This window comes from Carassius auratus, chromosome 25 (assembly GCF_003368295.1).
Source record: "Carassius auratus strain Wakin chromosome 25, ASM336829v1, whole genome shotgun sequence".
Lineage (NCBI taxonomy): Eukaryota > Metazoa > Chordata > Actinopteri > Cypriniformes > Cyprinidae > Carassius > Carassius auratus.
The window spans coordinates 15,551,371-15,574,313 of NC_039267.1; the positions used below are offsets into that span (position 1 = coordinate 15,551,371).

Here is a 22,943-nt window from a genome sequence, read left to right on the forward strand (position 1 = left end):
TAGAAATGAAAAACGTTCTCATAATTGTGTGTGTGTGTGTGTGTGTGTGTGTCTATCTGTCTATCTATCTATCTATATATATACATGTACATGTTTTTTTAATTTATACAAAAAAATCTACTCTTATTCTTTGCAAGAATTTATCACTGTCATATAATTCACAATAAGAAGGTAAATAGGGTCATCTTTTATTGTACTTTACATTCATTAAAAAAATTATGTACAACATTAAAATTATGCTAAATGTTACCATCTAATATTTTATCTAATGTAGATGTTCATTAAGTATAAACCGGTCAAGGGTATGACCTTTGAGACAGTTTGAAGAGTCATACTGTTCAGAAAACTATATGCCAGACTGAAAGCGGCGTTTTATTGCGTACCTGCTTATGAAAAAGTCCCACACAGGTTTTCTCAGATAACCTGCCAGTGTCCTAATCTTGTGCTTGTTGCTCGTGGCCGATTATCTCAATCACACTGTGAATTACACCCAGTGCTATTGATCACGTGACCTTCGCACAAAGGGTCCAGTCTTCTTCACTTGGTCCAACTTATTGGTTTTCGGACTAAAAGAAAACAACAGAGCAATTGTAAAGATAAGACTTGGGGATAATTAACAGCAAATCCAGACTCAAACATAACACCCAATCATCCACTGGATGTGAAGATGGGAGGAGGTTTGTTGGTGTGAAGCCGAATGATTTCTTTGAGTGTGAGTGGAAGTAAAATGTGGTCTTGGGTTGTATAAAAGGCGACCCATCTCAGTAACGTGAAGTGCAGCCATGAGTCCATGCGTCTTCTCAATTTTGGTGATTCTGTTGCTGTAATGGCTGTGGAGATGTCCACCTTGGAGGGCAAGCAGATCCTCCAAGCCTTGCACTGTCCACCCTGCGAACGCATCCATTGTTCCCCTCGTGGAGCGCTGAAGCTCGCTCCAGTGTCAGGGTGGAATCAGCTCTGGGATCTGCGGTTGTTGTCCAGCCTGTGCTAAACTCTCGGGAGGAAGCTGTGGAGGCACCTGGGACTACCTGGGGAAATGTGATGAAGGGCTGCTTTGTATCTACCCAGAAGAAACAGATGGAAAACCAGAAGCGCACGTGTGTCTGCATCGCTCCGGCAGGTGTGTGTGAGAACACCCACCCGTCTGCCATCAGAACCTACAGGTGAATTTGATCCCGATCATTCTTTTTTGACATAAATAGGAAATATATTTCAGCTTTGTTTTAATTAAGACAAAATGCTTTAAATGAATTGTAGCCAGTAGTACTGATAAATTCACTTAAATTACATGATAAATTATATCTTAAATTACAAAATAATTTCTGAATACAAAATAATATATTTTTATATTATGTTGAAAATAATTCTATTTATAATGCATTTTTGTATTTTATTATACATTTCACACACATATACAGTGTGTGTGTGTGTATATACAGTACAGACCAAAAGTTTGGAAACATTACCATTTTTCATGTTTTTGAAAGAAGTTTCTTCTGCTCATCAAGCCTGCATGTATTTGATCAAAAATACAGAAAAAAATTTAATATTGTGATATATTATTACAATTTAAAATAACTGTTTTTAAATTTATTATACGTTAAATTATCATTTATTTCTGGGATGCAAAGCTGAATTTTTAGGATCATTATCACATAATATCACAATATTTTTCAGAACATGTGATACTTTTTTATCAGAATATTAGAATGATTTCTAATTGATCATGTGATCGACTGATGTTACATGTGACACTGAAGGCTGGAGGAATGATACTGAAAATTCAGCTTTGCATCACAGGAATACATTATTTTTTTAAAGTATATTCAAATAGAAAACTATTATTTTAAGTTGTAATAATATATCAAACTATTACTGTTTTTTCTGTATTTTTGATCAAATACATGCAGGCTTGATGAGCAGAAGAAACTTCTTTCAAAAACATTCAAAATAGTAATGTTTCCAAACTTTTGGTCTGTACTGTATATATATATATATATATATATATATATACACTGTATATGTGTGTGAAATGTATAATAAAATACAAAAATGCATTATAAATACTGTACACACACAGTATATATATATATATATATATACATACACATACACATACACACACACCCACACACACACACACACACAATTATTTCAATATTCCTTCAACAGAATAACTCTTTGTGTGTTTGGCCCGTCTGTCCAACTGCAACAAACTGATTCTACATTTTAATCCAAATAATGTCATCCATTTCTAAAATGTAGCATAATAGGCAACTATTTTTATCAATGCATTTCATGACTAAAAATGTCTGTCCTGTCTGGCCTGTTACTGAATAACAATGTGTTTATGAGCCTGCAATCAGACGTCCATCCATGAGCCAGAACAAAGCTCTGATCCATAACAGATCAACCTGTCCACTGTTCTTCTGATGTCTGTCTCTCATGAAACTGCATCAAGGAAAGATACAGTGTATTCTGATAAACCTGTTGGCATAAAACACTGTTTATAATATGCCTCCAGACATCCAACAAATCAGCACTTTATACATTTTTTTTATATTTTGATTTTAATAAATGCGTAAATGAAATGCATGAAAAGGAAGTTATTATGTGTCCACCACTTTTGGATTGACACACTATTTTCATACTTGATACTGAAAGCTGCTTTGACACAATCTGTATTGTTAAAAGTGCTGTATAGATAAAGATGACAAGGTTAACAAAATGTAAAATTACAAAAACTGCTAAAAAAATTATATATATATATATATATATATATATATATATATATATATATATATATATTCTATGGTTCTCACAATTCTATGGGTCTCGCTGAAAACACGCTGCTTTTGTTTTTGATTGATAAAAACAGTGGCCAGACAAAATGTTTATCGCGCCAAGAGCCATAAACTACAACCACAGACAATTTTTCACTCTGCCCTTAAGAAACACACTGTAACATTGTTGTATTTATTTATTTAAATAATTTCACAATTCGGATCCTCTGGAATAATTCAAGTTAGAGACATTTATGCAATATCAAGACTAATTTTCATTAGTTTTAATGATACTGACCACCACAGCATGGGTCTTCTGCATAGCTGACTTAATCTAGACATAGTACAGTGGTCTAAGAATGTGTGAACGTGCCCCAAAACTAAAATAGATCTACTAGAAAAGCACACGTATCTCCCTACATGATTATTCGTAATATAAGCAGCAATTTTGCCAATGTCTACGTTGAAACGGCAGGTAAAAACAGCGCTTTGTCTGATCATTTGTTTGTAACTAATATAGTGAATCCATGATTAGAATAAAGAAAAACCAGGCTACATGCTAACATGAAACATTGTTGGTGCTCGGCTGCATCTGCTAACATTAGTGCTCATTCTACAGTGTGTGTTTATGTGAATCTGAAGAAAATAGCGTGTAAAAACCAAGGAATGTCATGTTGAGTTAAAGAAAATCGTTCCTGAGTCAATTTCTTCCCTCTTTCGTGAGTTAAAGGCACTTTGGATTTTATGTGATGTGTGTGATCAGGGTCACCGGAACATTCTGTACCAGAACGACTGAAAAGCAGACGAGTTGAAGGCACCGATGAATATGAGGAGCAGGAGATACAGGCCCATCATGACGGCAAAATGATGTCTGACGAGCCACGACGTCCCTTGAGCGTGTCTGGAATCAGAAGACAACGGCACTTACACACAAACACACACACAGTAAGCTATTAAAACCAACAGAAAAACATGACAATTCTGTTTAGTTAAAGAAATAGTTCATCAAAGATGTAGGTGAGCTTGTTTCTTCATCAGAAGAGATTTGGAGAAATGTAGCATTGCATCACTTGCTCTCCAGTGGATCCTCTGCAGTCAATGGGTGCCGTCAGAATGAGAGTCCCAACAGCTGATTAAACACATCACAATAATCCATGCCAGTCCAGTCAATTAATAAATGTCTTGTGAAGTGAAAAGCTGTGCTTGTGGTAATGCTACATTTCTCCAAACCTGTTTTAATGAACAACAAACTCATCGACATCTCAAGATAGCCTGAGTGTGAGTAAATGTTAAGCAAATTTTCATTTCTGGGTGAACTATACCTTTAATGATGACTAGGTCTATCAAGATTCAAAATGAAAACAAAAACCAACATAAAAGTGTCCTAAAAGTAAACTTTTTCACTTATATGTGCTATATTAGAAATCCTCTGAATTCATAAGATGGCAGATAAAAGTTTAATTTGTTATTCACTGAAAATCTTGATTCACTGTTTGGAGTCAGATCTTTTCAGTGAATCATTTGATACAGATCACATCACCAGTCTATATGATTCGTTCACAAAACTCCATTGCATCAGAAGATTGGTGAATAACTTCGTTTTGGTCTGTTCATCACATACAGCTATAAAGCATAATACAGCTTTTAGTCTCTTATTTATTGGTGCTGTATGGAAAAGTGTAGAGCTGTAGTCAAGTCCGGCTTTGTCGAGTCCAAGTCAAGTCCAAGTCCAGGACTAGTCGAGACCGAGTCAAGACCGAGTCCAAAGAGGTTCGAGTCCAAGTCAAGTCCAAGTCCAAAAGTTTCGAGTCCAAGTCCAAGACCGAGTCCAAATGAGTGAAAAAAGGGTCCTATTCAAGACCACATACTTAACTACTGATAATGTTTGTGATGCGAGAGAAAGCATATCTCCTATTCTAAGAAAATCATTTTACATTAATGTAGTTTCATAACAAGGTTCGGGAGAAGCACGTCAGATACTTAACCTAATTAGCACAGGTGGAACCACTCAAGATAATCAACCTTAGGGTATAAATACAGCTGAATCAGCCTACCTGTCTCTATTGACGGTTTATCAGCATCCCCCCTCCACCCCTTCTCCTCCACTAGAGTTCACTTTACACTTTCATATACGGGGGGGTACTCTAGGTTCGGGCCATTCCCGAGCTCGGAGCCCCTTCCCCGGACAGCACGCCAAATACGCATTATAATATTCAGTTAATTATATGTAAGTGTGAACTCGTGAATTATTTGTAATGATCAAAAAGCATGTGCAAAGTAACAACTCTGTAGGACAGGGGTCTCCAAACTACATCCTGGATGGCCAATGTCCTGAAAAGTTTAGCTCCAACTGGCCTTAAAACACCTGGAAGATTAGTGTGTCTAGTAAGAGCTTGATTAGGTTCAAGTGTGTATAATTAGGGTTAAAGCTAACAGGGGCGTTAAACAAGATCCTGGGCCCTATGCATAGGCAGTCCTGATGGGCCCCCATGGCCCCCACCCATGAAAATATCCAGGTAAAAAATATATATTTCAGATTCATAGTTTTCAAGGGCCCTCTCTTCCTTTGGGGCCTTGCTAATGAGTACTGGTTTTACCCCCAGTCCGACCCTGGGAGCTAAACTTGGATAAACAAACAAAGTTTGGAACTGTAAGGTCAAATAATTTTTATGTACTTTATTTTTTGTTGACATTATATCTGTGGTCAAAAATGTATATGACTATGCCTAATTGGCACAGTGCACAGACACACGCAAAGCTCGGGATATGACAAATGCACGCAGCAAGGCTAGAATGGATACGTTTGGCTCTACTGGGCATGCGCACATAAATACAGAATTTTAGAATTACAATATTGCGTGGAGCTGTTACTATATGACCTTATCTATGTTGCATGTAAAAATAAAATATGTAATGTAATAATTAGGGTTGTGCCTGAAGCCGAATACCTTATTCGGAATGGCAAGGATAATGGCTTAAAAAACGAATAACGCTCAAGGAATAATTCTGCCTGAATACTCGGCTAAAGCTGACAGAGTCTGGTGTTTGCTAGATAACAGGTGAGCCAGGGAATCAGCGCCAGAAGTGAATGAATGTAAACTTTATGAGTGAAAAGAGCGCAAATCAAACACCGCATTGTTGTCGCCTCTCTGTTTATCTCTCAGAAATCAGAGCATTGCAAGAGTAATTTTACCTATAATAATACATCATAGCTACACGTTATATTATTTGTATATATTTAAAAGGCAAATATTGAAAGCTTAGGCTACCATGATACGAATGAATGGAATAAGCACAGCGCGCTCACCAATCAAACAGCCGCGCTGCGCGTCTCAGTCTCTCAAAAACCAAATCAGTTCTCTCTCAAGAGTAGGCTAATAATCAACATAGATATGGATACATTGTCTACTTGTCCTACATGTTTGCATCTTTATGTTTTGCTGGTTTGCGCGGAACACACACATCTGTTTAGTGAAGTCGACTATACATTATAGACTCGCTTAAAGTGTTCTGCGTAATGAGAATGTGTGCATTGAATGGATTCAGTCGTGTTCAAATGATCACTATGACACGTTTGTCATGACATCTCTCTGCTTGCATGATAAATATTATTTTAGAAATTAATAATTATTCAGTATATAATATTCAGTTTAACACGACATACTTGTTCAGTGATAACTACGAAAAAATATATAAAAAGTCATAACGGTCTTATCAAGTAACTGTAGGCTACGATGTTGTATCCGAATGCAGATAGGAAAAATTTTGTGATTGTTACAGATACAAATACTGGCTGTTACATGAAAATGCAAATATGTAATGTCATATATAAAGTTTTTAAAATTTACATATGTAATTGTTGCATAAGGCTATACATTAATACGCGTTTATTGATATAAAAAAAAAAGGCTATCTAGGTGTAGACGTAAATAAAACACAATCTAACAGGTAGAAAATTAAATTAGAAACATCTAAACTTTTCAGGTCGCAGTAAGTGCACCACTGGTCATGCACATCCTTTCCCGGAACAATACTGAAAGCTAAGGCAAGATGGAGAAACAGATGATCATAGTTGTACAAGGATAGCCATTTTTTAAATGAATCTATTAGCAGAGCTACTGCAAGTGATTTTAAGTGCTGGAATTCCATTTATTCTTTGCTGAAACTTCTGCGTCATCATTGAGAGCGGGTCATGGTTGCCCAGCAACAGCAGACGCCACTGGAGCGCGAGCGCAGATTACAGAGTGCTTTGGAAATAAGGAGAGCGGCGCGCCTAGCGTTTTCCACACAGTTTCAGTCGCGACATCATGCAAATGTGGTTTTGTTTTGAAGGAGACATTTTTTATTTTATTTTTTTTGCTGGACTCGGTCGAGACCAACTAGAAGACTTGGCGAGTGCAATGGCCAAGTCCGAGACAAGTCCGAGTGCAAATTCAACGAGTCCGAGACAAGTCCGAGACGACAGAAAAATGTCTCGAGTCCGGACTCGAGTCCAAGACCGGACTCGAGTACTACAGCCCTAGAAAAGTGTGACTTGGACATTAGGAAAATTGTCTCCATTTGTGTTCCACAGAAAACAGAATGAACACAGAAACAGTTATTTCGGGTGAACCATAACTTTCAGTATTTTGAATGATCAAAGTACAGCAAAAGAAAAAGCTAAGGCTTCAGCTGAAATGCAACAATGCGTAACTCACCGTGATCGGTAGCGTCTCTGAGAATACACCAGCAGGTACTTCACTCTCAGAAGCTCGTTGTTGGTCACCACAAAGTATTTCTCGGGCACCTCGCCTCCTTCACTGTTCCTGGCCCTCAGACGCTTTTGGTCAACGCTCTCGGAGTCTGAAACACACAATGAGAGAGGAATGCTAGATATCTGCTGCGATGGGTTCTTAATGGACACAAAACTGGAATAAAAATCAAATCAGTGTTTGTTTTTATTTTGTTGAAAAGAATCAACAGCTTAAACACATGCACTAGTTTTTTTTTTCTTATGAAATTAACAATTTCACTAAGCAAGGATTCATTTGATTCCTCAAAAGTGACAGTAAAGACATTTATAATGATACAAAAGATGAACAAATATACAGCGGCATAACTGTTTTCAACTGTTTGACGATAATAATAAATGTTTCTTGAGCAGCAAAGACTGGAGGAATGATGCTGAAAATTCAGCTTCACATCAAAGCATTCAATTACATTTTAAAATATATTCAAATAGAAAATAGTGATTTTAAATGGAAATAATATCTCAGCACTATTATAATTTTTACTGAATTTTTGATCAAATGAATGCAGCTTAGCAGAGCATAAGAGGTCTCGTTCAAACCTTACTGACCCCAGACTTTGTCAGCTTACCTTTCTTCTTCATCTGACACTTCACATCAGGATGATCGATGATTTCACACAAGGCCACGCAGCTGATCAAAGGCCCGAGAACGCTTTCCCTCCATCCGTTACCATGAGGACTGTAAAGGATGGCCATGCTGAGGTCACTGGTCAGGTATGTGCCCTCTCCAAACAGTGAGGTCTGAAATATCATTTTTAATTACAGTGTAACTGCCGAACCAACAAGCAAGACAACACTGGAGTTATAATTTTCATTTTCCCACATATCATCTAAACATGAACTGATAAGTGAGAGTCAAACACTTATTCGCAGTCTTCTATAACAATCAAAAAGCCGGGCTGGAGAGCATCCAAACCAGGTCTAAGAGAGGCTCATCCACCAGCGCAGCGCGTCCTGACCTTATTGAGATGGCAGTGTAATCCGTTGTGTATGATGGAGTGGAAGTTCTCCAGTCTGCTGCCGTGGAACGCATAGATGAGCTCTCGTCCGGCCCGCGTCCGCTCGAACTTGGAGTTGAGCAAATCACAGTACTGCAGTTCGAAGAGGAAGTCTGGAGCCGGCGCCGAAACGCCCTCGCTTTGAGTCAGCTGGCTGAGTCTGGCAAACTGATGCAGGGAGATTGAACACAAGTGAACCACGAGACATCCAAAACTAAACAGACTAGTCTAGACTCTGAATGACTAGTCCAGAATACCAAAAGCTTTATATGGTATTATGTTATTTTATCATTCTGATTTTTCCACCAATGCAATGAAATATCACACTAAAATGAATCTTATAAATCTTATTAGCGAATAAATCAAATGATTTAATCCCATTCCTGACCTAATTGAACAACTGACTCTTATGAACTGACTCTTTTTTTTTAATGAATCACTAACAGAGTGCTTCTTGTGTTGCTCCATCCGTGAACAAACGGCTGGTTCTTTTAGCATCATTTAAACGTATGCCTCTTTGAACATTCTCTCGTAATAAGTGGATTAATTAATTCATCATGTATCTGAACAGTCTGCTGGAAGCGTTAAATAAAACTGCATTGCTCTCTTTTTTCATTTACCACTTTTCTTCTTATGACAATAATTTATTTTAAAGAAACATTGAGAGGAGTCTGAATCAGATTCATATGGAAAATGCACAGATCTCAACGAAGTTCAGCAATACCTCCTCTTTCTGCAGGGTCTTTACAGCAAAACTCTTGGAGGACAGAACCCAGTGCACAAGAGCCAGATGATGATCTCCATCACCATGTCCCAGACGCACAAGATCTCTCACGTTTGGCAAAGTATCCACATCCTTTAGCTGGGAGGAACACATGTGAAATGAGTCTACTTAGAAAGGCCAACAACACAGAGAGTTGAAATTCTTCGAGTGTCTTACCAGCTCCTCAAAATCCTTGACCTCTCCTGTAAGGTAGCGAGGAGGGAAGGGTCTGAGCGCTGAGTCGCGTCTGTAGCTCTGGACGGCGGCTACGAAGAGGCTGCAGCGCAGATCCGCCGCTACAGGGTCTCGATGCAGACAGGAGCAGACCAGCTCTTTGACCGCAGCTGACGGGAGAGACGGCTGCATCCCCAACACTGAAACACACACAGCAGATATCCCAGGAATAACAGACAATAAGAAATTATTTCCATGAATAATGCAAAACATGTAGAATTATGAGTCTAGTGTCAATATATATATATATATATATATATATATATATATATATATATATATATATATATATATATATATATATATATATTTATATATATATATATATATATTAGGGGTGTAACGGTTCACAAAATTCACGGTTCGGTTCGATACGATACACTGATGTCACGGTTCGGTTCGGTTCGTTTCGATACGTTTTAGATACAGCAAAATGTAAAAACATCTCAACTTTTCAGAATGCCGCAAGCGCACCGCGGGTCATGTGACAAGAACCAACCAATCAGCTTCATCCTTTCCCGTAACAAGGTTGAGAGCTCAGCCAAGATGAAGGAACAGCTGATCATAGTTGTATATGGATTGCAATTTTGAAATAAATTTAGTAGCAGAGCTACTGCAAGCGATTTTTAGAGCTGCAAATCCATTTATCCTTCGCTGAAATTTCCGCGTCTCATGGAGAGAGCACGTCATTGTTGCTTAGCAAAGACAGACGCCTCATGAGCGCTTCTGCCCGAGCGCTTTGGAAAGGAGGAGAAAGACGCGCTTAGCGTTTTCCACGCGTTTTTAGGAGCGATATGTGAACGGCCCCTAAGGCGCTCGCTCACTCAGCACGCGCTGAAGGCTCGTTGCAAAATGTCTAATGCATTTAACAGACCAGAAATATAAGATCCTAAAATAACCAACAGGTCTGGTGTTTGGGTTGGATTCCCTGTAAGCTATAGTGTCTAAATGCTGCAGGGATAGTTTGCTGCGTGCATGTTTCTCCTTTTTTTCGTCTTTTCCCAGATAGTACTGATGCATATAATCCCAGATATTAATTTTTTTTTTTTTTTTTTTTTTGTATTCCCGCTGGTGTACCCTGTCATGTTGCATATGCGACATACCGTTGTTTTTTTATCCACCACTCTCTTGCCATCACCATTATAGCTTAAAGGGAATCCAAAGTGCACCCAAACACCAGACCTGTTGGTTATTGGGGGATCTTCTCATTTCTAGTCTGTTAAACGCATTGGCTATTTTGCAACGAGCCTTCAGCGCGTACTGAGTGAGCGAGCGCCTGCTGAGTAGCCTAACATAAACATATAAGATGGTGTTTTTTTCTTCTTCGGGAGTGTCAGGGGCGTTGCCTGTTACGTTGTTTGGGTTATTGGGCTACCTTGTTGAACGCATATCATTATATTTCTATCTCTCTCTTTTTTTTTTTTTTTCCCAAATATAATTAATTACTCCAACGAACCGTTCGGTATACATAATGCGTACCGCGTCCCGAACCGAAAGCGTCGTACCGAACGGTTCAATACGAATACGCGTATCGTTACACCCCTAATATATATATATATATATATATATATATATATATATATATATATATTAATTTATCATTATATTCTATAATAATACAGTAGCAATAATCATTAAAAGTAATATATTTATAAATAATTATATTTTATATTTTCGCTATATATATATATATATATATATATATATATATATATATATATATATATATATATATTATATATATATATATATATATTATATATATATATAATTTATTTATTATATTATAATAATAAGTGCTGTTCATTGAGGTAAAACGTAGACTGTGAGTAGTGGCGTCAAAATATCATGTACATACAATATATATCTTGAAAAATTATTAATTTTAATGAATTGAATATATTTATAAATTAATTTATTTTAAATTTTATATAAACCCGTTCAATATTTATTTTGTACATGGAAAAAAATTATACACGTCATTATATTTTAAATGATATTGATAACTTATATTTTTCTTTTTCAGTTTACCATAGATAGACATATGGGTCAGTGACATATGTACCATAAAAAAGTGTTTTTTCAAAAATTTCAAATAACAGGCATAAAAATGGTTGACTTTTGTTCTACTAACTCTCATCTTTATAGAAACATATGTTGTTTCAAAATTTTCAATTGGAATCAGAATTTATGTGACAATTTGTTGTATTAGTGCTTACAATCGTCATATGGTGTGACATGAAAATAATTGTATATAAACTGAAAATGGATTATATCTTTCTTAAGTTACTCACTTTATCAAAGTCATTTATCATAACTAAACTGTGATCCATTATAGTTTTGTGAAAATTAATTAAATTTGTGTATTATTTTTAAAACATTGCTCAATGTGAGACCTATGCCGTCGGTCTTTCAACATATTTTCTATTTATTGTGACAAACCTTGTTAGAAAATTATAAAAATATTTGTGACTCTTGCTGATACTATTTTCTATGTATTCCATGAACATTTTCAGGTTTTATCATTAATAAAGGTATGTTATTTTCACAATTTGGAATGTCACACCAAATGATATAGTGTCACACCATATGATAATGTCGCCATGTGTCAATGCAAACCATGTATTATCCTACTTATTGGTGAGTACTGATCACTCATATGGCAGGAAATATTTAACCACTCTTAAATGCTGCAAGGCAATATTCAAATTTTATTGATTTATTTGATATTTAACAATAAAACAAACATTGTTTTAATATTGTATGAACCATATGAACATATGTTTGTGTATCAAATTTCATTTCAATTCAAAACTGGTCTGCAATATGTATTTAAATAAGTAAAAAAACCAATTTTTGTTATATCATATGAACCGTGAACATACAACATAGCTGAGTGGATCCACAAATAAATCAGTTCATCTAGACTCCATTGTACATAAGCCAGTCATAAGCCAGTCAAATTTGGAGAGAGTAGTGAAAGTGAAAGTGAAGTGACATTCAGCCAAGTATGGTGACCCATACTCAGAATTTGTGCTCTGCATTTAACCCATCCGAAATGCACACACACACACAGAGCAGTGAACACACACACACACACTGTGAGCACACACCCGGAGCAGTGGGCAGCCATTTATGCTGCGGCGCCCGGGGAGCAGTTGGGGGTTCGATGCCTTGCTCAAGGGCACCTAAGTCGTGGTATTGAAGGTGGAGAGAGAGCTGTTCATGCACTACCCCCACCCACAATTCCGTCCGGCCCGAGACTAGAACTCACAACCCTTCAATTGGGAGTCCAACCCTCTAACCATTAGGCCACGTAGCAAACCTCTCCCTGTATCTCTTTGTCCTGTCTGCACTTGTCAAGAAACAAGTGCCGGACAGTCACAGCATATGAGTTTTGTTATGTTTGGTTGAAAATTCTGAAAAAATTAGTTATGAACTGTTTTAATGTTGAATATGTTCACATAAAGCATAATGTTCTGCACAATATTGAGAAGGTTTTTGGCAAATATATTTTGCATTCATACATGTTTGACACTGAAGACAGCAAAACTGCCATGTCACGTCACCCACCAATATATAGATAATACTTTGTATTATCATTATATGACATGTATTTATAAAGTCATTATAATATTTCCATTAAATAGGTTTGTATACTTGCCATCTTCTTGCGTTAGCTCTAAAAAATGCAGTTTTTATATAATTCATATATAATATGATTTCAGCAGATGTAGATAAAATCATGTAAAAAAAAAACTTCTTCTAACTTTTTAGCGAGACTGAGAGCTTTGCAGATTAGCTGTTAACTGGGTTAATATCAGCTAGCGAACCCAAACCCATGATAGAAACGTATTAATCATATGATCTCAGACTAGGTATTCGAATATGTTACTGATTTAATGCAACAGTTGGTGTAATAGTCGCTTTGTTTAGCACTAACTGTTACTGTGTTTGTTTACATGTGAAGCACGTTAGCCTAGCCGTTAGCTCCCCCACTGTTTCACTGAAGAAACTCACTCAAGCATCAACACACAGATTACTTCAAAACAGAGTACTCATCACTCTAAACTTGAACATCATAAAATATCAAATATTTGCCACACATAAATGTATCTTACCCGACGCTCAGGCATTTGACAGCCACCGGAAGCTGAACGTGTCCGACCGCCGCCGCGCACGCGCCAGAGTCCCCCGGTAGAGGGCGCCATACAGTGCGAGCCAATGGGAACAATCACTACAGATGTAATGCCACAGCCTTCCTAAATACAAACATATTACAACTTTTAATGAAGTTTCTCTTTTGCTATCAGGAAAGTGGCCTACTTGAGTTGAAGTGAGAAGCATCTGAGGTCAAGCATTGTGTTAACAGCACTGAGTCTGAGTGCTGTTGATCTCATTTCACTGTAACCTCACAGAGCACTTTATATAATTGTTGACAGTTATGTATGAAAAAAAAAATCCATGTTTTGCTGTAGGACAGGATTCAGAAACAGAGGCTGGAGATAACGGAAATAATGAAGAATAAATAAATACATTTGAAACATTCCTTTGGACCCCAGTGTAGAAACTACTGTAAGTAATAACATTCTCTATGTATAAAGGGTGATAAATGTATTAAATAAAGAGAGAAATGTGATATAACATTGGTCATATATTTACCTCTTACTGTAAGTATATATATATATATATATATATATATATATATATATATATATATATATATATATATATATATACTACATACATTTCTATACAAATTACACTTGGTAATGTAATAATGTTTGTATGTATAAAAGTGATAAATGCATTAAATATATAGAAATATAACATAATATGCCGTAATATCATATAATACATGCATAGAAGTTACTGTAAGTACTGTAATATTTTATTTACACAAATTACTTTTAGTTGCAATAACAATCCGTTTGTATAAAAGGTGCTAAATGTATTAAATAAATAATAAATACTTATAAATTACATATACACAAATTACTATAATATTTAAATTCCTGTGATATTTAGAAACAAATACAGCTACAGATAATTAGTAAGTATCTTTTCTAAAAAATTATTTTTTCCTGCGTTAGATTCCTGTGAAAAATGATCTTTTTAGAACTAGAAATTATTGATTTCTTTCAAGTTTCAGTGTTTTGTCATCCTTATCATTTTCCTGCAAACATATGTCTCTTACTAATGTTTATGTTATGAACTGTGTGATCATTTCACTGTAAATTAACACTGTGAACTTTCGATGTTGTTGTTTTTCCGTTTTTACTTCAAAATTGTAAGTTTTATTCAATGTGTTAGTTACCGTTTCTTTGTATTACCTGTTAAACTTATTATCTTACCTAGTCACTATTCACTTCCCTTTTCTTCAGTCACCGTGTGTGTGTGCAGGGGTGCTGCTGAGGATTTTGGGCCCCATGAAAAGAATCTTGACAGGGCCCCCAACACAGCTGAAAGTTTTTTCATATTAATTTACATAAAATCATGCTCTTTTATGGTGTTTTGACTATCATTCTCATATATTTAAGTCAATCAGACAATTGAACTCCATCCCATGTCCACACCTGTAATTTGTCCTCTGTAATACTGCACTACTTCAGTACTGTATAATGTATATACTGTGCATAGCTGTACATATAGTATATTCACATATATTTATATTTGTATGAATATTTGTACTGTACACTGGCAATGACAATAAAGTTAATCTAATCTAACCTAATATTTTTAACATGACACTGAAGTGCGTTTGAGAAAACTGAGTTCCCTTATCATGCAGTTTTAACACTAGAACGGCCCCCAGCAGTCATTTTAACCGCAACATTTAAACTTATGGTAATTATCTTTAACACTAGAATGAACACGGCATCATTTTGACCGTTTTGAAATTTGCATAGTCAATAACTTTGTCTAAATAAATCACAAAGCCTTGCTGCTCCCTGATTTTTCCTAAAACTACACGAATTTTCATGAAAACTAGTTTAAATATTTATTGTGTGAATAAAAACAGAAATATAATAATTTCTACCTATAACGTCCACTGGCAGTCATTTTGCGCTGTTTAAATTGAGTTTTGCGACGGTCTGGATCAGATAATGTGAAAGTATTATGTGAAGATGTTTGGCAGAGATGAATCATGCTGTATTTGACAATAAAGGGGACAGTGTAGTAATACAACTCCACATCATCTTCAAGAGATGCACTGAAACCTCACAAACAGCTGATAGTTCGAGTTCATGAAGTTAGATTGCTTGCAAGACAGGTGCAACAGCGTGGACCGCAGCAAGGTGCTGAAAGTGGGCGCCGCCTCGTACAAAGATGCCGACACCGGCTCCATGTGAGGCACATAGACAGTAAAAGAAATGGACACAGCGACCCCATTGGAACTCAATTGAGACAATTGAAGCCCATTTTTAGCGTTTTTTAGCACTTCCGTTTCTGATGCGCAGACTCAAACGAAGCTTGACGACGTCAGCAACCTGTCTGACAGATGTAAATCTTCTAAGTAGCTGTGCGTGTAAACTGCCATCGTTAATCTTGCAGAGACGGCGAGCTTGAGCGGGGAGTTCTTTGTCCTGAGTGAGCAGGAGTAAGTATTCTGATTAATTATTTTGTATAGTATTTTAAAATGTAACGCCAGTACGCCATATTAAGTTAATTGCCTGCGAGCTTCTCCTCCTATCTGTACGGTAATGTGACAGAGAGTCGAGTGGTTATGATGCAATCGTTAGCCTATTTTTTACAAAAACTGTTTATACGGGGCCATAATGTAACATAGAAGGTAATGGAGCCCTTTATACATTGTCGTGTATCTTTAGAAATAAATAATGGACAAACGGAGTCTTTAAAAGCCTCAGATGTAAAGTTATTCGCTGTCAAAGTGACGCCAAAATTGACTGATTAGTTATGGGCGTCTCCGTTAATTGTATCAGCAACAGCTGCCACTCATTACTCATCCACTATATGATGGCTTGTCTCACATCTTGTGTCTGTGAGATCGTTGTTCAATGTTCGATGTGTTTACCCCCCGTCTGGATTCAGTGTTGTTTTGCGTTTGGATGTCGGTGTTTCCCCAGAACCTCATCCACTCTTCGCACGTTCACTCAGCCACGGACACTTACCTTCGGCTCTATTCCCCGCAGTTCCTGTGCCACTCTCTCCTGCTGCCTCACGCCATCTGCATCTGGATTACTCACCTTCTCTCCACCACCGTCTGGACTTCTCACCGCTTCACCATCCCCTTGGAGTATTGCTGTCTCATCGTCATTGTTTGTTTATGTACCATCGCCATATCTTCTCATTAAAACTTTAAACTCGCTATTGTTTCCAGACTGTCCTTTCACCAGCCGTCCCAGAACGATCTCACCAACATGGAAGCAGCGAGCACCAATACCCTCACCGTCTTCATGCACCACAGTGTCAAAAGAATGGATCAGCAGCAGGAGAGTATCTCGAACACCGGACGCGCTGTCCAAGTGCTGGTGGCACAGGTGTCCGAGCTCACCCAGCAGATCCATCAGCTCACGTCTCCCACTGCGCCCATCGCACCGCCTGCGCCGTCCATTCCCCTGGGAATTCCCCAGGACCACTTCCGGCCAGAGCCGCGACTTCCGGCGCCGGAGAACTATGTGGGTGAGCCAACCTTTTGTAGAACATTTCTTAACAAATGCTCGATGCATTTCGCTCTACAGCCCCGCACTTTCGCTATTGAGGAATCCAAAGTAGCGTTCACGCTCACACTTCTCTCTGGCAAGGCTGCCTTATGGGGAACGGTGGTGTGGGAGAATCAACACCCGTGTTGTGCATCGTTCCACCTCCTATTGGACGAAATGAAGAGAGTCTTCGACCGGGCCGCGACCGGCAGGGAGGCTGCCCATCGTCTCTCGGAATTCCGGCAAGGATCTTCATTGGTAACCGAATACTCCATCGAGTTCTGTACCCTGGCGGCCGCGTGCCAGTGGAACGAGGTGGCGCAGTGGGATAGATTCCTGCATGGGTTATCCGACCGTGTTCAGCAGGAGATCTACCTCCTCGAGCTGCCCCCTACTCTCAACGAACTCATTGACCTGGCGTTGCGGGTGGAGGCCAGGTTTAATCGTCTGGGCCGCCAACACAGTCCTTACAGGCCTCCCTTCTCTCCTGGTAGGGGGCGCTTGAGTCGAGAGAACACGGTCAGTTCTGTCGACGATCACGAGCCCATGCAGGTGGGTAGAGCTCGGCTGTCCAAGAGGGAGAGGCGGAGATCCCAAGGACTATGTCTATACTGCGGAGGCTCTGACCATAACACCTTGCCCGGTAAAAGAGTCAGCCCGATAAATCTGAGGCTACTATCGGGTGGGATCTCCGCTGAGAAGTCCTCACCAACATCATCGACCATCCTTCCGGTGAGACTGCGGTGGAAGAATCAACATCATGAATATCAAGCCCTTCTGGACTCCGGAGCCGAAGGTAATTTCATTGATTCTTCACTTGCACATCACCTGAACATTCCTGTCCTTCCTGTGTCTCTCCCCATCCATGTCACTGCACTCAATGGCCAGGAACTGCCTCACGTCACACACCATACAGAACCCATCACACTGATTACATCTGGAAACCATCAAGAAATCATATCCTTTTTCCTCATGGTCTCCCCTGTTGCTCCCATTGTTTTAGGTCACCCCTGGTTGTTCAAACATAATCCACGAGTGGAATGGGGTTCTAACACTGTCACATTGTGGAGTGAAAGTTGTCATGAGTCTTGTCTGGTTTCTACTTGTCCTGTTGTTCCTGTTTTTGTTTTTCAGAAGGAGACCATGGTTTTGCCAAACGTGCCCGTTGAGTATCTGGACCTGAAGGAAGTGTTCAGTAAGTCCCGGGCTGCTTCTCTTCCTCCGCATCGTCCCTACGACTGTGCCATAGACTTATTGTCAGGTAAATCTCCGCCTAAAGGCAAGTTATACTCTCTTTCTATTCCTGAGAGGGAGGCCATGGAGAAATACATTTCTGATTCCTTAGCCTCTGGGTTCATCCATCCTTCCTCTTCTCCAGCGGGGGCGGGGTTCTTTTTTGTGGGTAAGAAGGATGGCTCGCTGTGACCTTGTATTGATTACCGAGAGTTGAACAACATTACTATTAAGAACACCTATCCTTTACCACTCATGTCTTCAGCTTTCCAGAGGTTGCAGGGAGCATCTGTATTCACAAAATTGGATTTACGTAATGCTTATCATTTGGTCTGCATGAGGAAGTGGGATGAATGGAAAACTGCCTTTAACACCCCTTCAAAGGGCACTTTGAATATTTGGTGATGCCGTTCGGGCTCTCCAACTCGCCCGATTATCAAGACGGCCTTAGAAGGGGTAATGCCTCCGTCGGGTTGCCCACCGAACCGCTTATTTGTGCCAGAGGAGTTAAGGTCCGAAGTTGTCCAGTGGGGTCATTGTTCTAGCATGGCTTGTCACCCAGGGATAAGTAGAACTAATGGTTTGGTTAGACAACGATTCTGGTGACCATGTATGGCTCGCGATGTCCGCGATTTTGTTGTGGCTTGTTCAGTTTGTGCCAGTGGTAAGACATCTAACCGACCTCCTGATGGGCTTCTTCAACTGCTGTCTGTCCCTTCGAGACCCTGGTCCCATATCGCTCTAGATTATGTTACCACCTCCCGCCCTCTAATGGCATGATGGTCGTTTTGACCATACTGGACCGGTTCTCGAATGTGGCACATTTCATTCCCTTGCCCAAATTACCGACAGCCAAGGAGACAGCGGTTACTGTTTTAGATCACGTCTTTCGGCTTCATGGGCTCCTGGTAGACGTGGTTTCAGACAGGGGATCTCAGTTTATATCCAAATTTTGGAAAGAGTTTTGCAAATTATTAGGAGCGTCAGTTAGCTTGTCGTCGGGTTATCATCCCCAAAGCAACAATCTGAGCGAGGCAACCAAGATTTAGAGAGGACATTGAGATGTTTGGTCTCCAAGAATCCTTCTTCCTGGAGTCAACAACTCTCTATGGTGGAGTACGCCCACAATTCGTTGCCAGTGTCAGCTACGAGCCTCTCTCCGTTTCAGTGTAGTGTAGGGTACCAGCCACCAGCGTTTCCCAGTCTGGAATCTGAAGTCAAACAAACTACAGCTAGTCCAAAATGCAGCAGCAAGAGTTCTTACTAGAACCAGGAAGTATGACCATATTAGCCCGGTCCTGTCATCACTGCACTGGCTCCCTATCAAACATCGTATAGATTTTAAAATATTGCTTATTACTTATAAAGCCCTGAATGGTTTAGCACCTCAGTATTTGAATGAGCTCCTTTTACATTATACTCCTCTACGTCCGCTACATTCTCAAAACTCAGGCAATTTGATAATACCTAGAATATCAAAATCAACTGCAGGCGGCAGATCCTTTTCCTATTTGGTGCCTAAACTCTGGAATAACCTACCTAACATTGTTCGGGAGGCAGACACACTCTTGCAGTTTAAATCTAGATTAAAGACCCATCTCTTTAACCTGGCATACACATAACATACTAATATGCTTTTAATATCCAAATCCGTTAAAGGATTTTTAGGCTGCATTAATTAGGTAAACCGGAACCGGAAACACTTCACATAACACCGTACTTTCTACATCATTAGAAGAATGGCATCTACGCTAATATTTGTATGTTTCTCTCTTGTTCCGAGGTCATCGTGGCCACCAGATCCAGTCTGTATCCAGATCAGAGGGTCACTGCAGTCGCCCGGATCCAGTACGTATCCAGACCAGATGGTGGATCAGCACCTAGAAAGGACCTCTACTGCCCTGAAAGACAGCGGAGACCAGGACAACTAGAGCCCCAGATACAGATCCCCTGTAAAGACCTTGTCGCAGAGGACCACCAGGACAAGACCACAGGAAACAGATGATTCTTATGCACAATCTGACTTTGCTGCAGCCTGGAATTGAACTACTGGTTTCGTCTGGTCAGAGGAGAACTGGCCCCCCAACTGAGCCTGGTTTATCCCAAGGTTTTTTTCTCCATTCTGTCACCGATGGAGTTTTGGTTCCTTGCCGCTGTCGCCTCTGGCTTGCTTAGTTGGGGTCACTTCATCTACAGCGATATCATTGACTTGATTGCAAATAAATGCACAGACACTATTTAAACTGAACAGAGATGACATAACTGAATTCAATGATGAACTGCCTTTAACTATCATTTTGCATTATTGAGACACTGTTTTCCAAATGAATGTTGTTCAGTGCTTTGACGCAATGTATTTTGTTTAAAGCACTATATAAATAAAGGTGATTGGTTGAAGTCGTGGTCCCCTCCGCTCACGAGTTTGTCCAGAGGTTTCTGGGTTTCTGGGATTCGCCAATTTCTGGACCACCGCACCTGGACCAGAGCCCGTGAGACTCTGCTCCGGGTGAGGGAGCGCACTGAGGCCAAGGCCGATCGCCACCGGTCAAAGCCTCCCGTCTACGTCGTGGGTCAAAAAGTGTGGCTTTCTACCAGTAACATTCCATTGCGATCTGTTTCTAATAAATTAGCTCCCAAATTTATCGTCCCGTTCACTATCACCAAAATCATTAGTCCGGTGACAGTCTGCCTCAAACTACCTCCTGCGTACAAGAGGATACACCCCGCCTTTCATGTGTCCAAAATTAAACCCGTGTTTTATGCACGTATTTATCCAACTACTCCGGTTCCCCCGCCGCCGCGTCTCGTAGATGGGGAACCGACATATTCGGTTAATCGCATTCTAGACTCAAGACGGAGGGGATGAGGATTCCAGTATCTGGTGGACTGGGAAGGTTACGGTCCAGAGGAGAGGAGTTGGGTACCTGCTAGGGACATATTGGATCACTCCCTTATTGATGAATGCAAGCAGCAGGCCCTTCTGGGAACTCCAGGAGGAGTTCTTAGAGGGGGGGGGTACTGTCACGGTTGGTAAACCGTGATCTCGGGATGTTTACACTTTGTTGTGAATTCTGTGTGTTCCACTTCTGCACTGATTAGTTATGGGCGTCTCCGTTAATTGTATCAGCAACAGCTGCGACTCATTACTCATCCACTATATAATGGCTTGTCTCATGTCCTGTGTTTGTGAGATCGTTGTTCTATGTTCGATGTGTTTACCCCCCGTCTGGCTTCAGTGTTGTTTTGCGTTTGGATGTCTGTGTTTTCCCAGAACCTCATCCACTCTTCGCACGTTCACTCAGCCACGGTCACTTACCTTCGGCTCTATTCCCCGCAGTTCCTGTGCCACTCTCTCCTGCTGCCTCACGCCGTCTGCATCCGGATTACTCACCTTCTCTCCACCACCGTCTGGACTTCTGACCACTTCACCATCCCCTCGGAGTATTGCTGTCTCATCGTCATTGTTTGTTTATGTACCATCGCCATATCTTCTCATTAAAACTTTAAAGTGAAGTTCTGCTACAAGATGGCAGCCCCCGGCCGACTTCAACTTCCGGTCGACTTCCTTGCCGCCTGGTGAGGCAAAGCCATGAACCCTCTGCACCCTGCTCTATCGAAACGTGCCAACTTATCGAAAAATGCTACCGTAGAGACCTAGGGCCTCATGTACAAAGCGTGCGTATGCACAGAAAAGTGCCGTAGGCTACGATCCTGTTTGTTGTTGGTGCCTGTACTGCGTTTGAGCTCCGTCACTATATTCTTTTCATTGACTATTTTTAACTTAAAAATCAATTTTATACACCATCGTTTCCATTTCTACAACGTGTGAATATATCCTCTATTGTATTCTACAACAAAAACAATCAGAGCGCCTCACTATCACTAGTTTTATTTTGATCTCCCGGGTCCGCTATTAGCTTATAGCCCGTTAGCATCAGCAAGTGTGGTTGCTGCTAACTGCGCTTATATTGCTAATACTCTGTTCACACACATTACCACTGCTGTATTCACTGTTACTTGCTTTAATGGCGGATGAATGTCTCCACTCGGTGCAGCTTGAGCTCGAGGCCGTGGGGAAGCAGATTCGTGACCTGGAGGAGAGGCAGGCCCAGCTGAGAGAGGGGAGAGCCGCGCTGGAATCATCCTGGGCTGACACTCACAAGTACAGTATACAGCGTGCTGTTAACAGTCCAACCACGTCTACCGTTTCTCTGCACAGGCCCGGTGCACCCAGGACGCGCTCTTCCCAGATGTCCTTTACTGCGACGCCGGGACACCACGGACCCTGGGTGCCATCACAGCGGAGGACGCGAGCCGAGCCCCGGGCGACGACTTCTCCCCCTCCTGCCTTCGAGATCTCCATCCGGAACCGCTTCGCTCCCCTCCGCGAGACAGGACGCAATGCTATAATCATCGGAGATTCCATCGTCCGACAAGTCCGTGCTACGTTAGCCGAATGTAAACGCCCGCGGCGACGAT

General features: G+C 40.1%; 1 protein-coding gene across 2 annotated transcripts; it reads right to left on the minus strand.

The window, feature by feature from the left end:
• Positions 1–2,965: 2,965 nt before the first annotated feature.
• LOC113043487 (mono [ADP-ribose] polymerase PARP16-like) lies at positions 2,966–13,796 on the minus strand. Of its 2 annotated transcripts, none has more exons than XM_026202910.1 (7): positions 13,689–13,796; positions 9,511–9,707; positions 9,295–9,432; positions 8,532–8,738; positions 8,142–8,313; positions 7,481–7,625; positions 2,966–3,684 (listed from the first exon to the last, which is right to left on the minus strand). In XM_026202910.1, exons 2-7 carry the CDS (start codon positions 9,697–9,699, stop codon positions 3,549–3,551), a joined length of 987 nt encoding a protein of 328 aa, XP_026058695.1. In that variant the 5' UTR covers positions 9,700–9,707; positions 13,689–13,796; the 3' UTR covers positions 2,966–3,548. The 2 variants fall into 2 exon arrangements, with proteins under 2 accessions (XP_026058695.1, XP_026058697.1); XM_026202912.1 differs by having other exon boundaries at positions 3,569–3,706.
• Positions 13,797–22,943: the final 9,147 nt, after the last annotated feature.

Coding starts and splice junctions, on each gene's coding strand:
- LOC113043487 (XM_026202910.1), bottom strand. CDS start 9,699: ATGCAGCCGTCTCTCCCGTCAGCTGCGGTCAAAGAGCTGGTCTGCTCC. Junction 7,626..8,141: donor GTGTCAGATGAAGAAGAAAG/GTAAGCTGACAA, acceptor TGTGTGTTTCAG/ACTCCGAGAGCGTTGACCAA. Junction 3,685..7,480: donor CAGAGACGCTACCGATCACG/GTGAGTTACGCA, acceptor TTCTGATTCCAG/ACACGCTCAAGGGACGTCGT.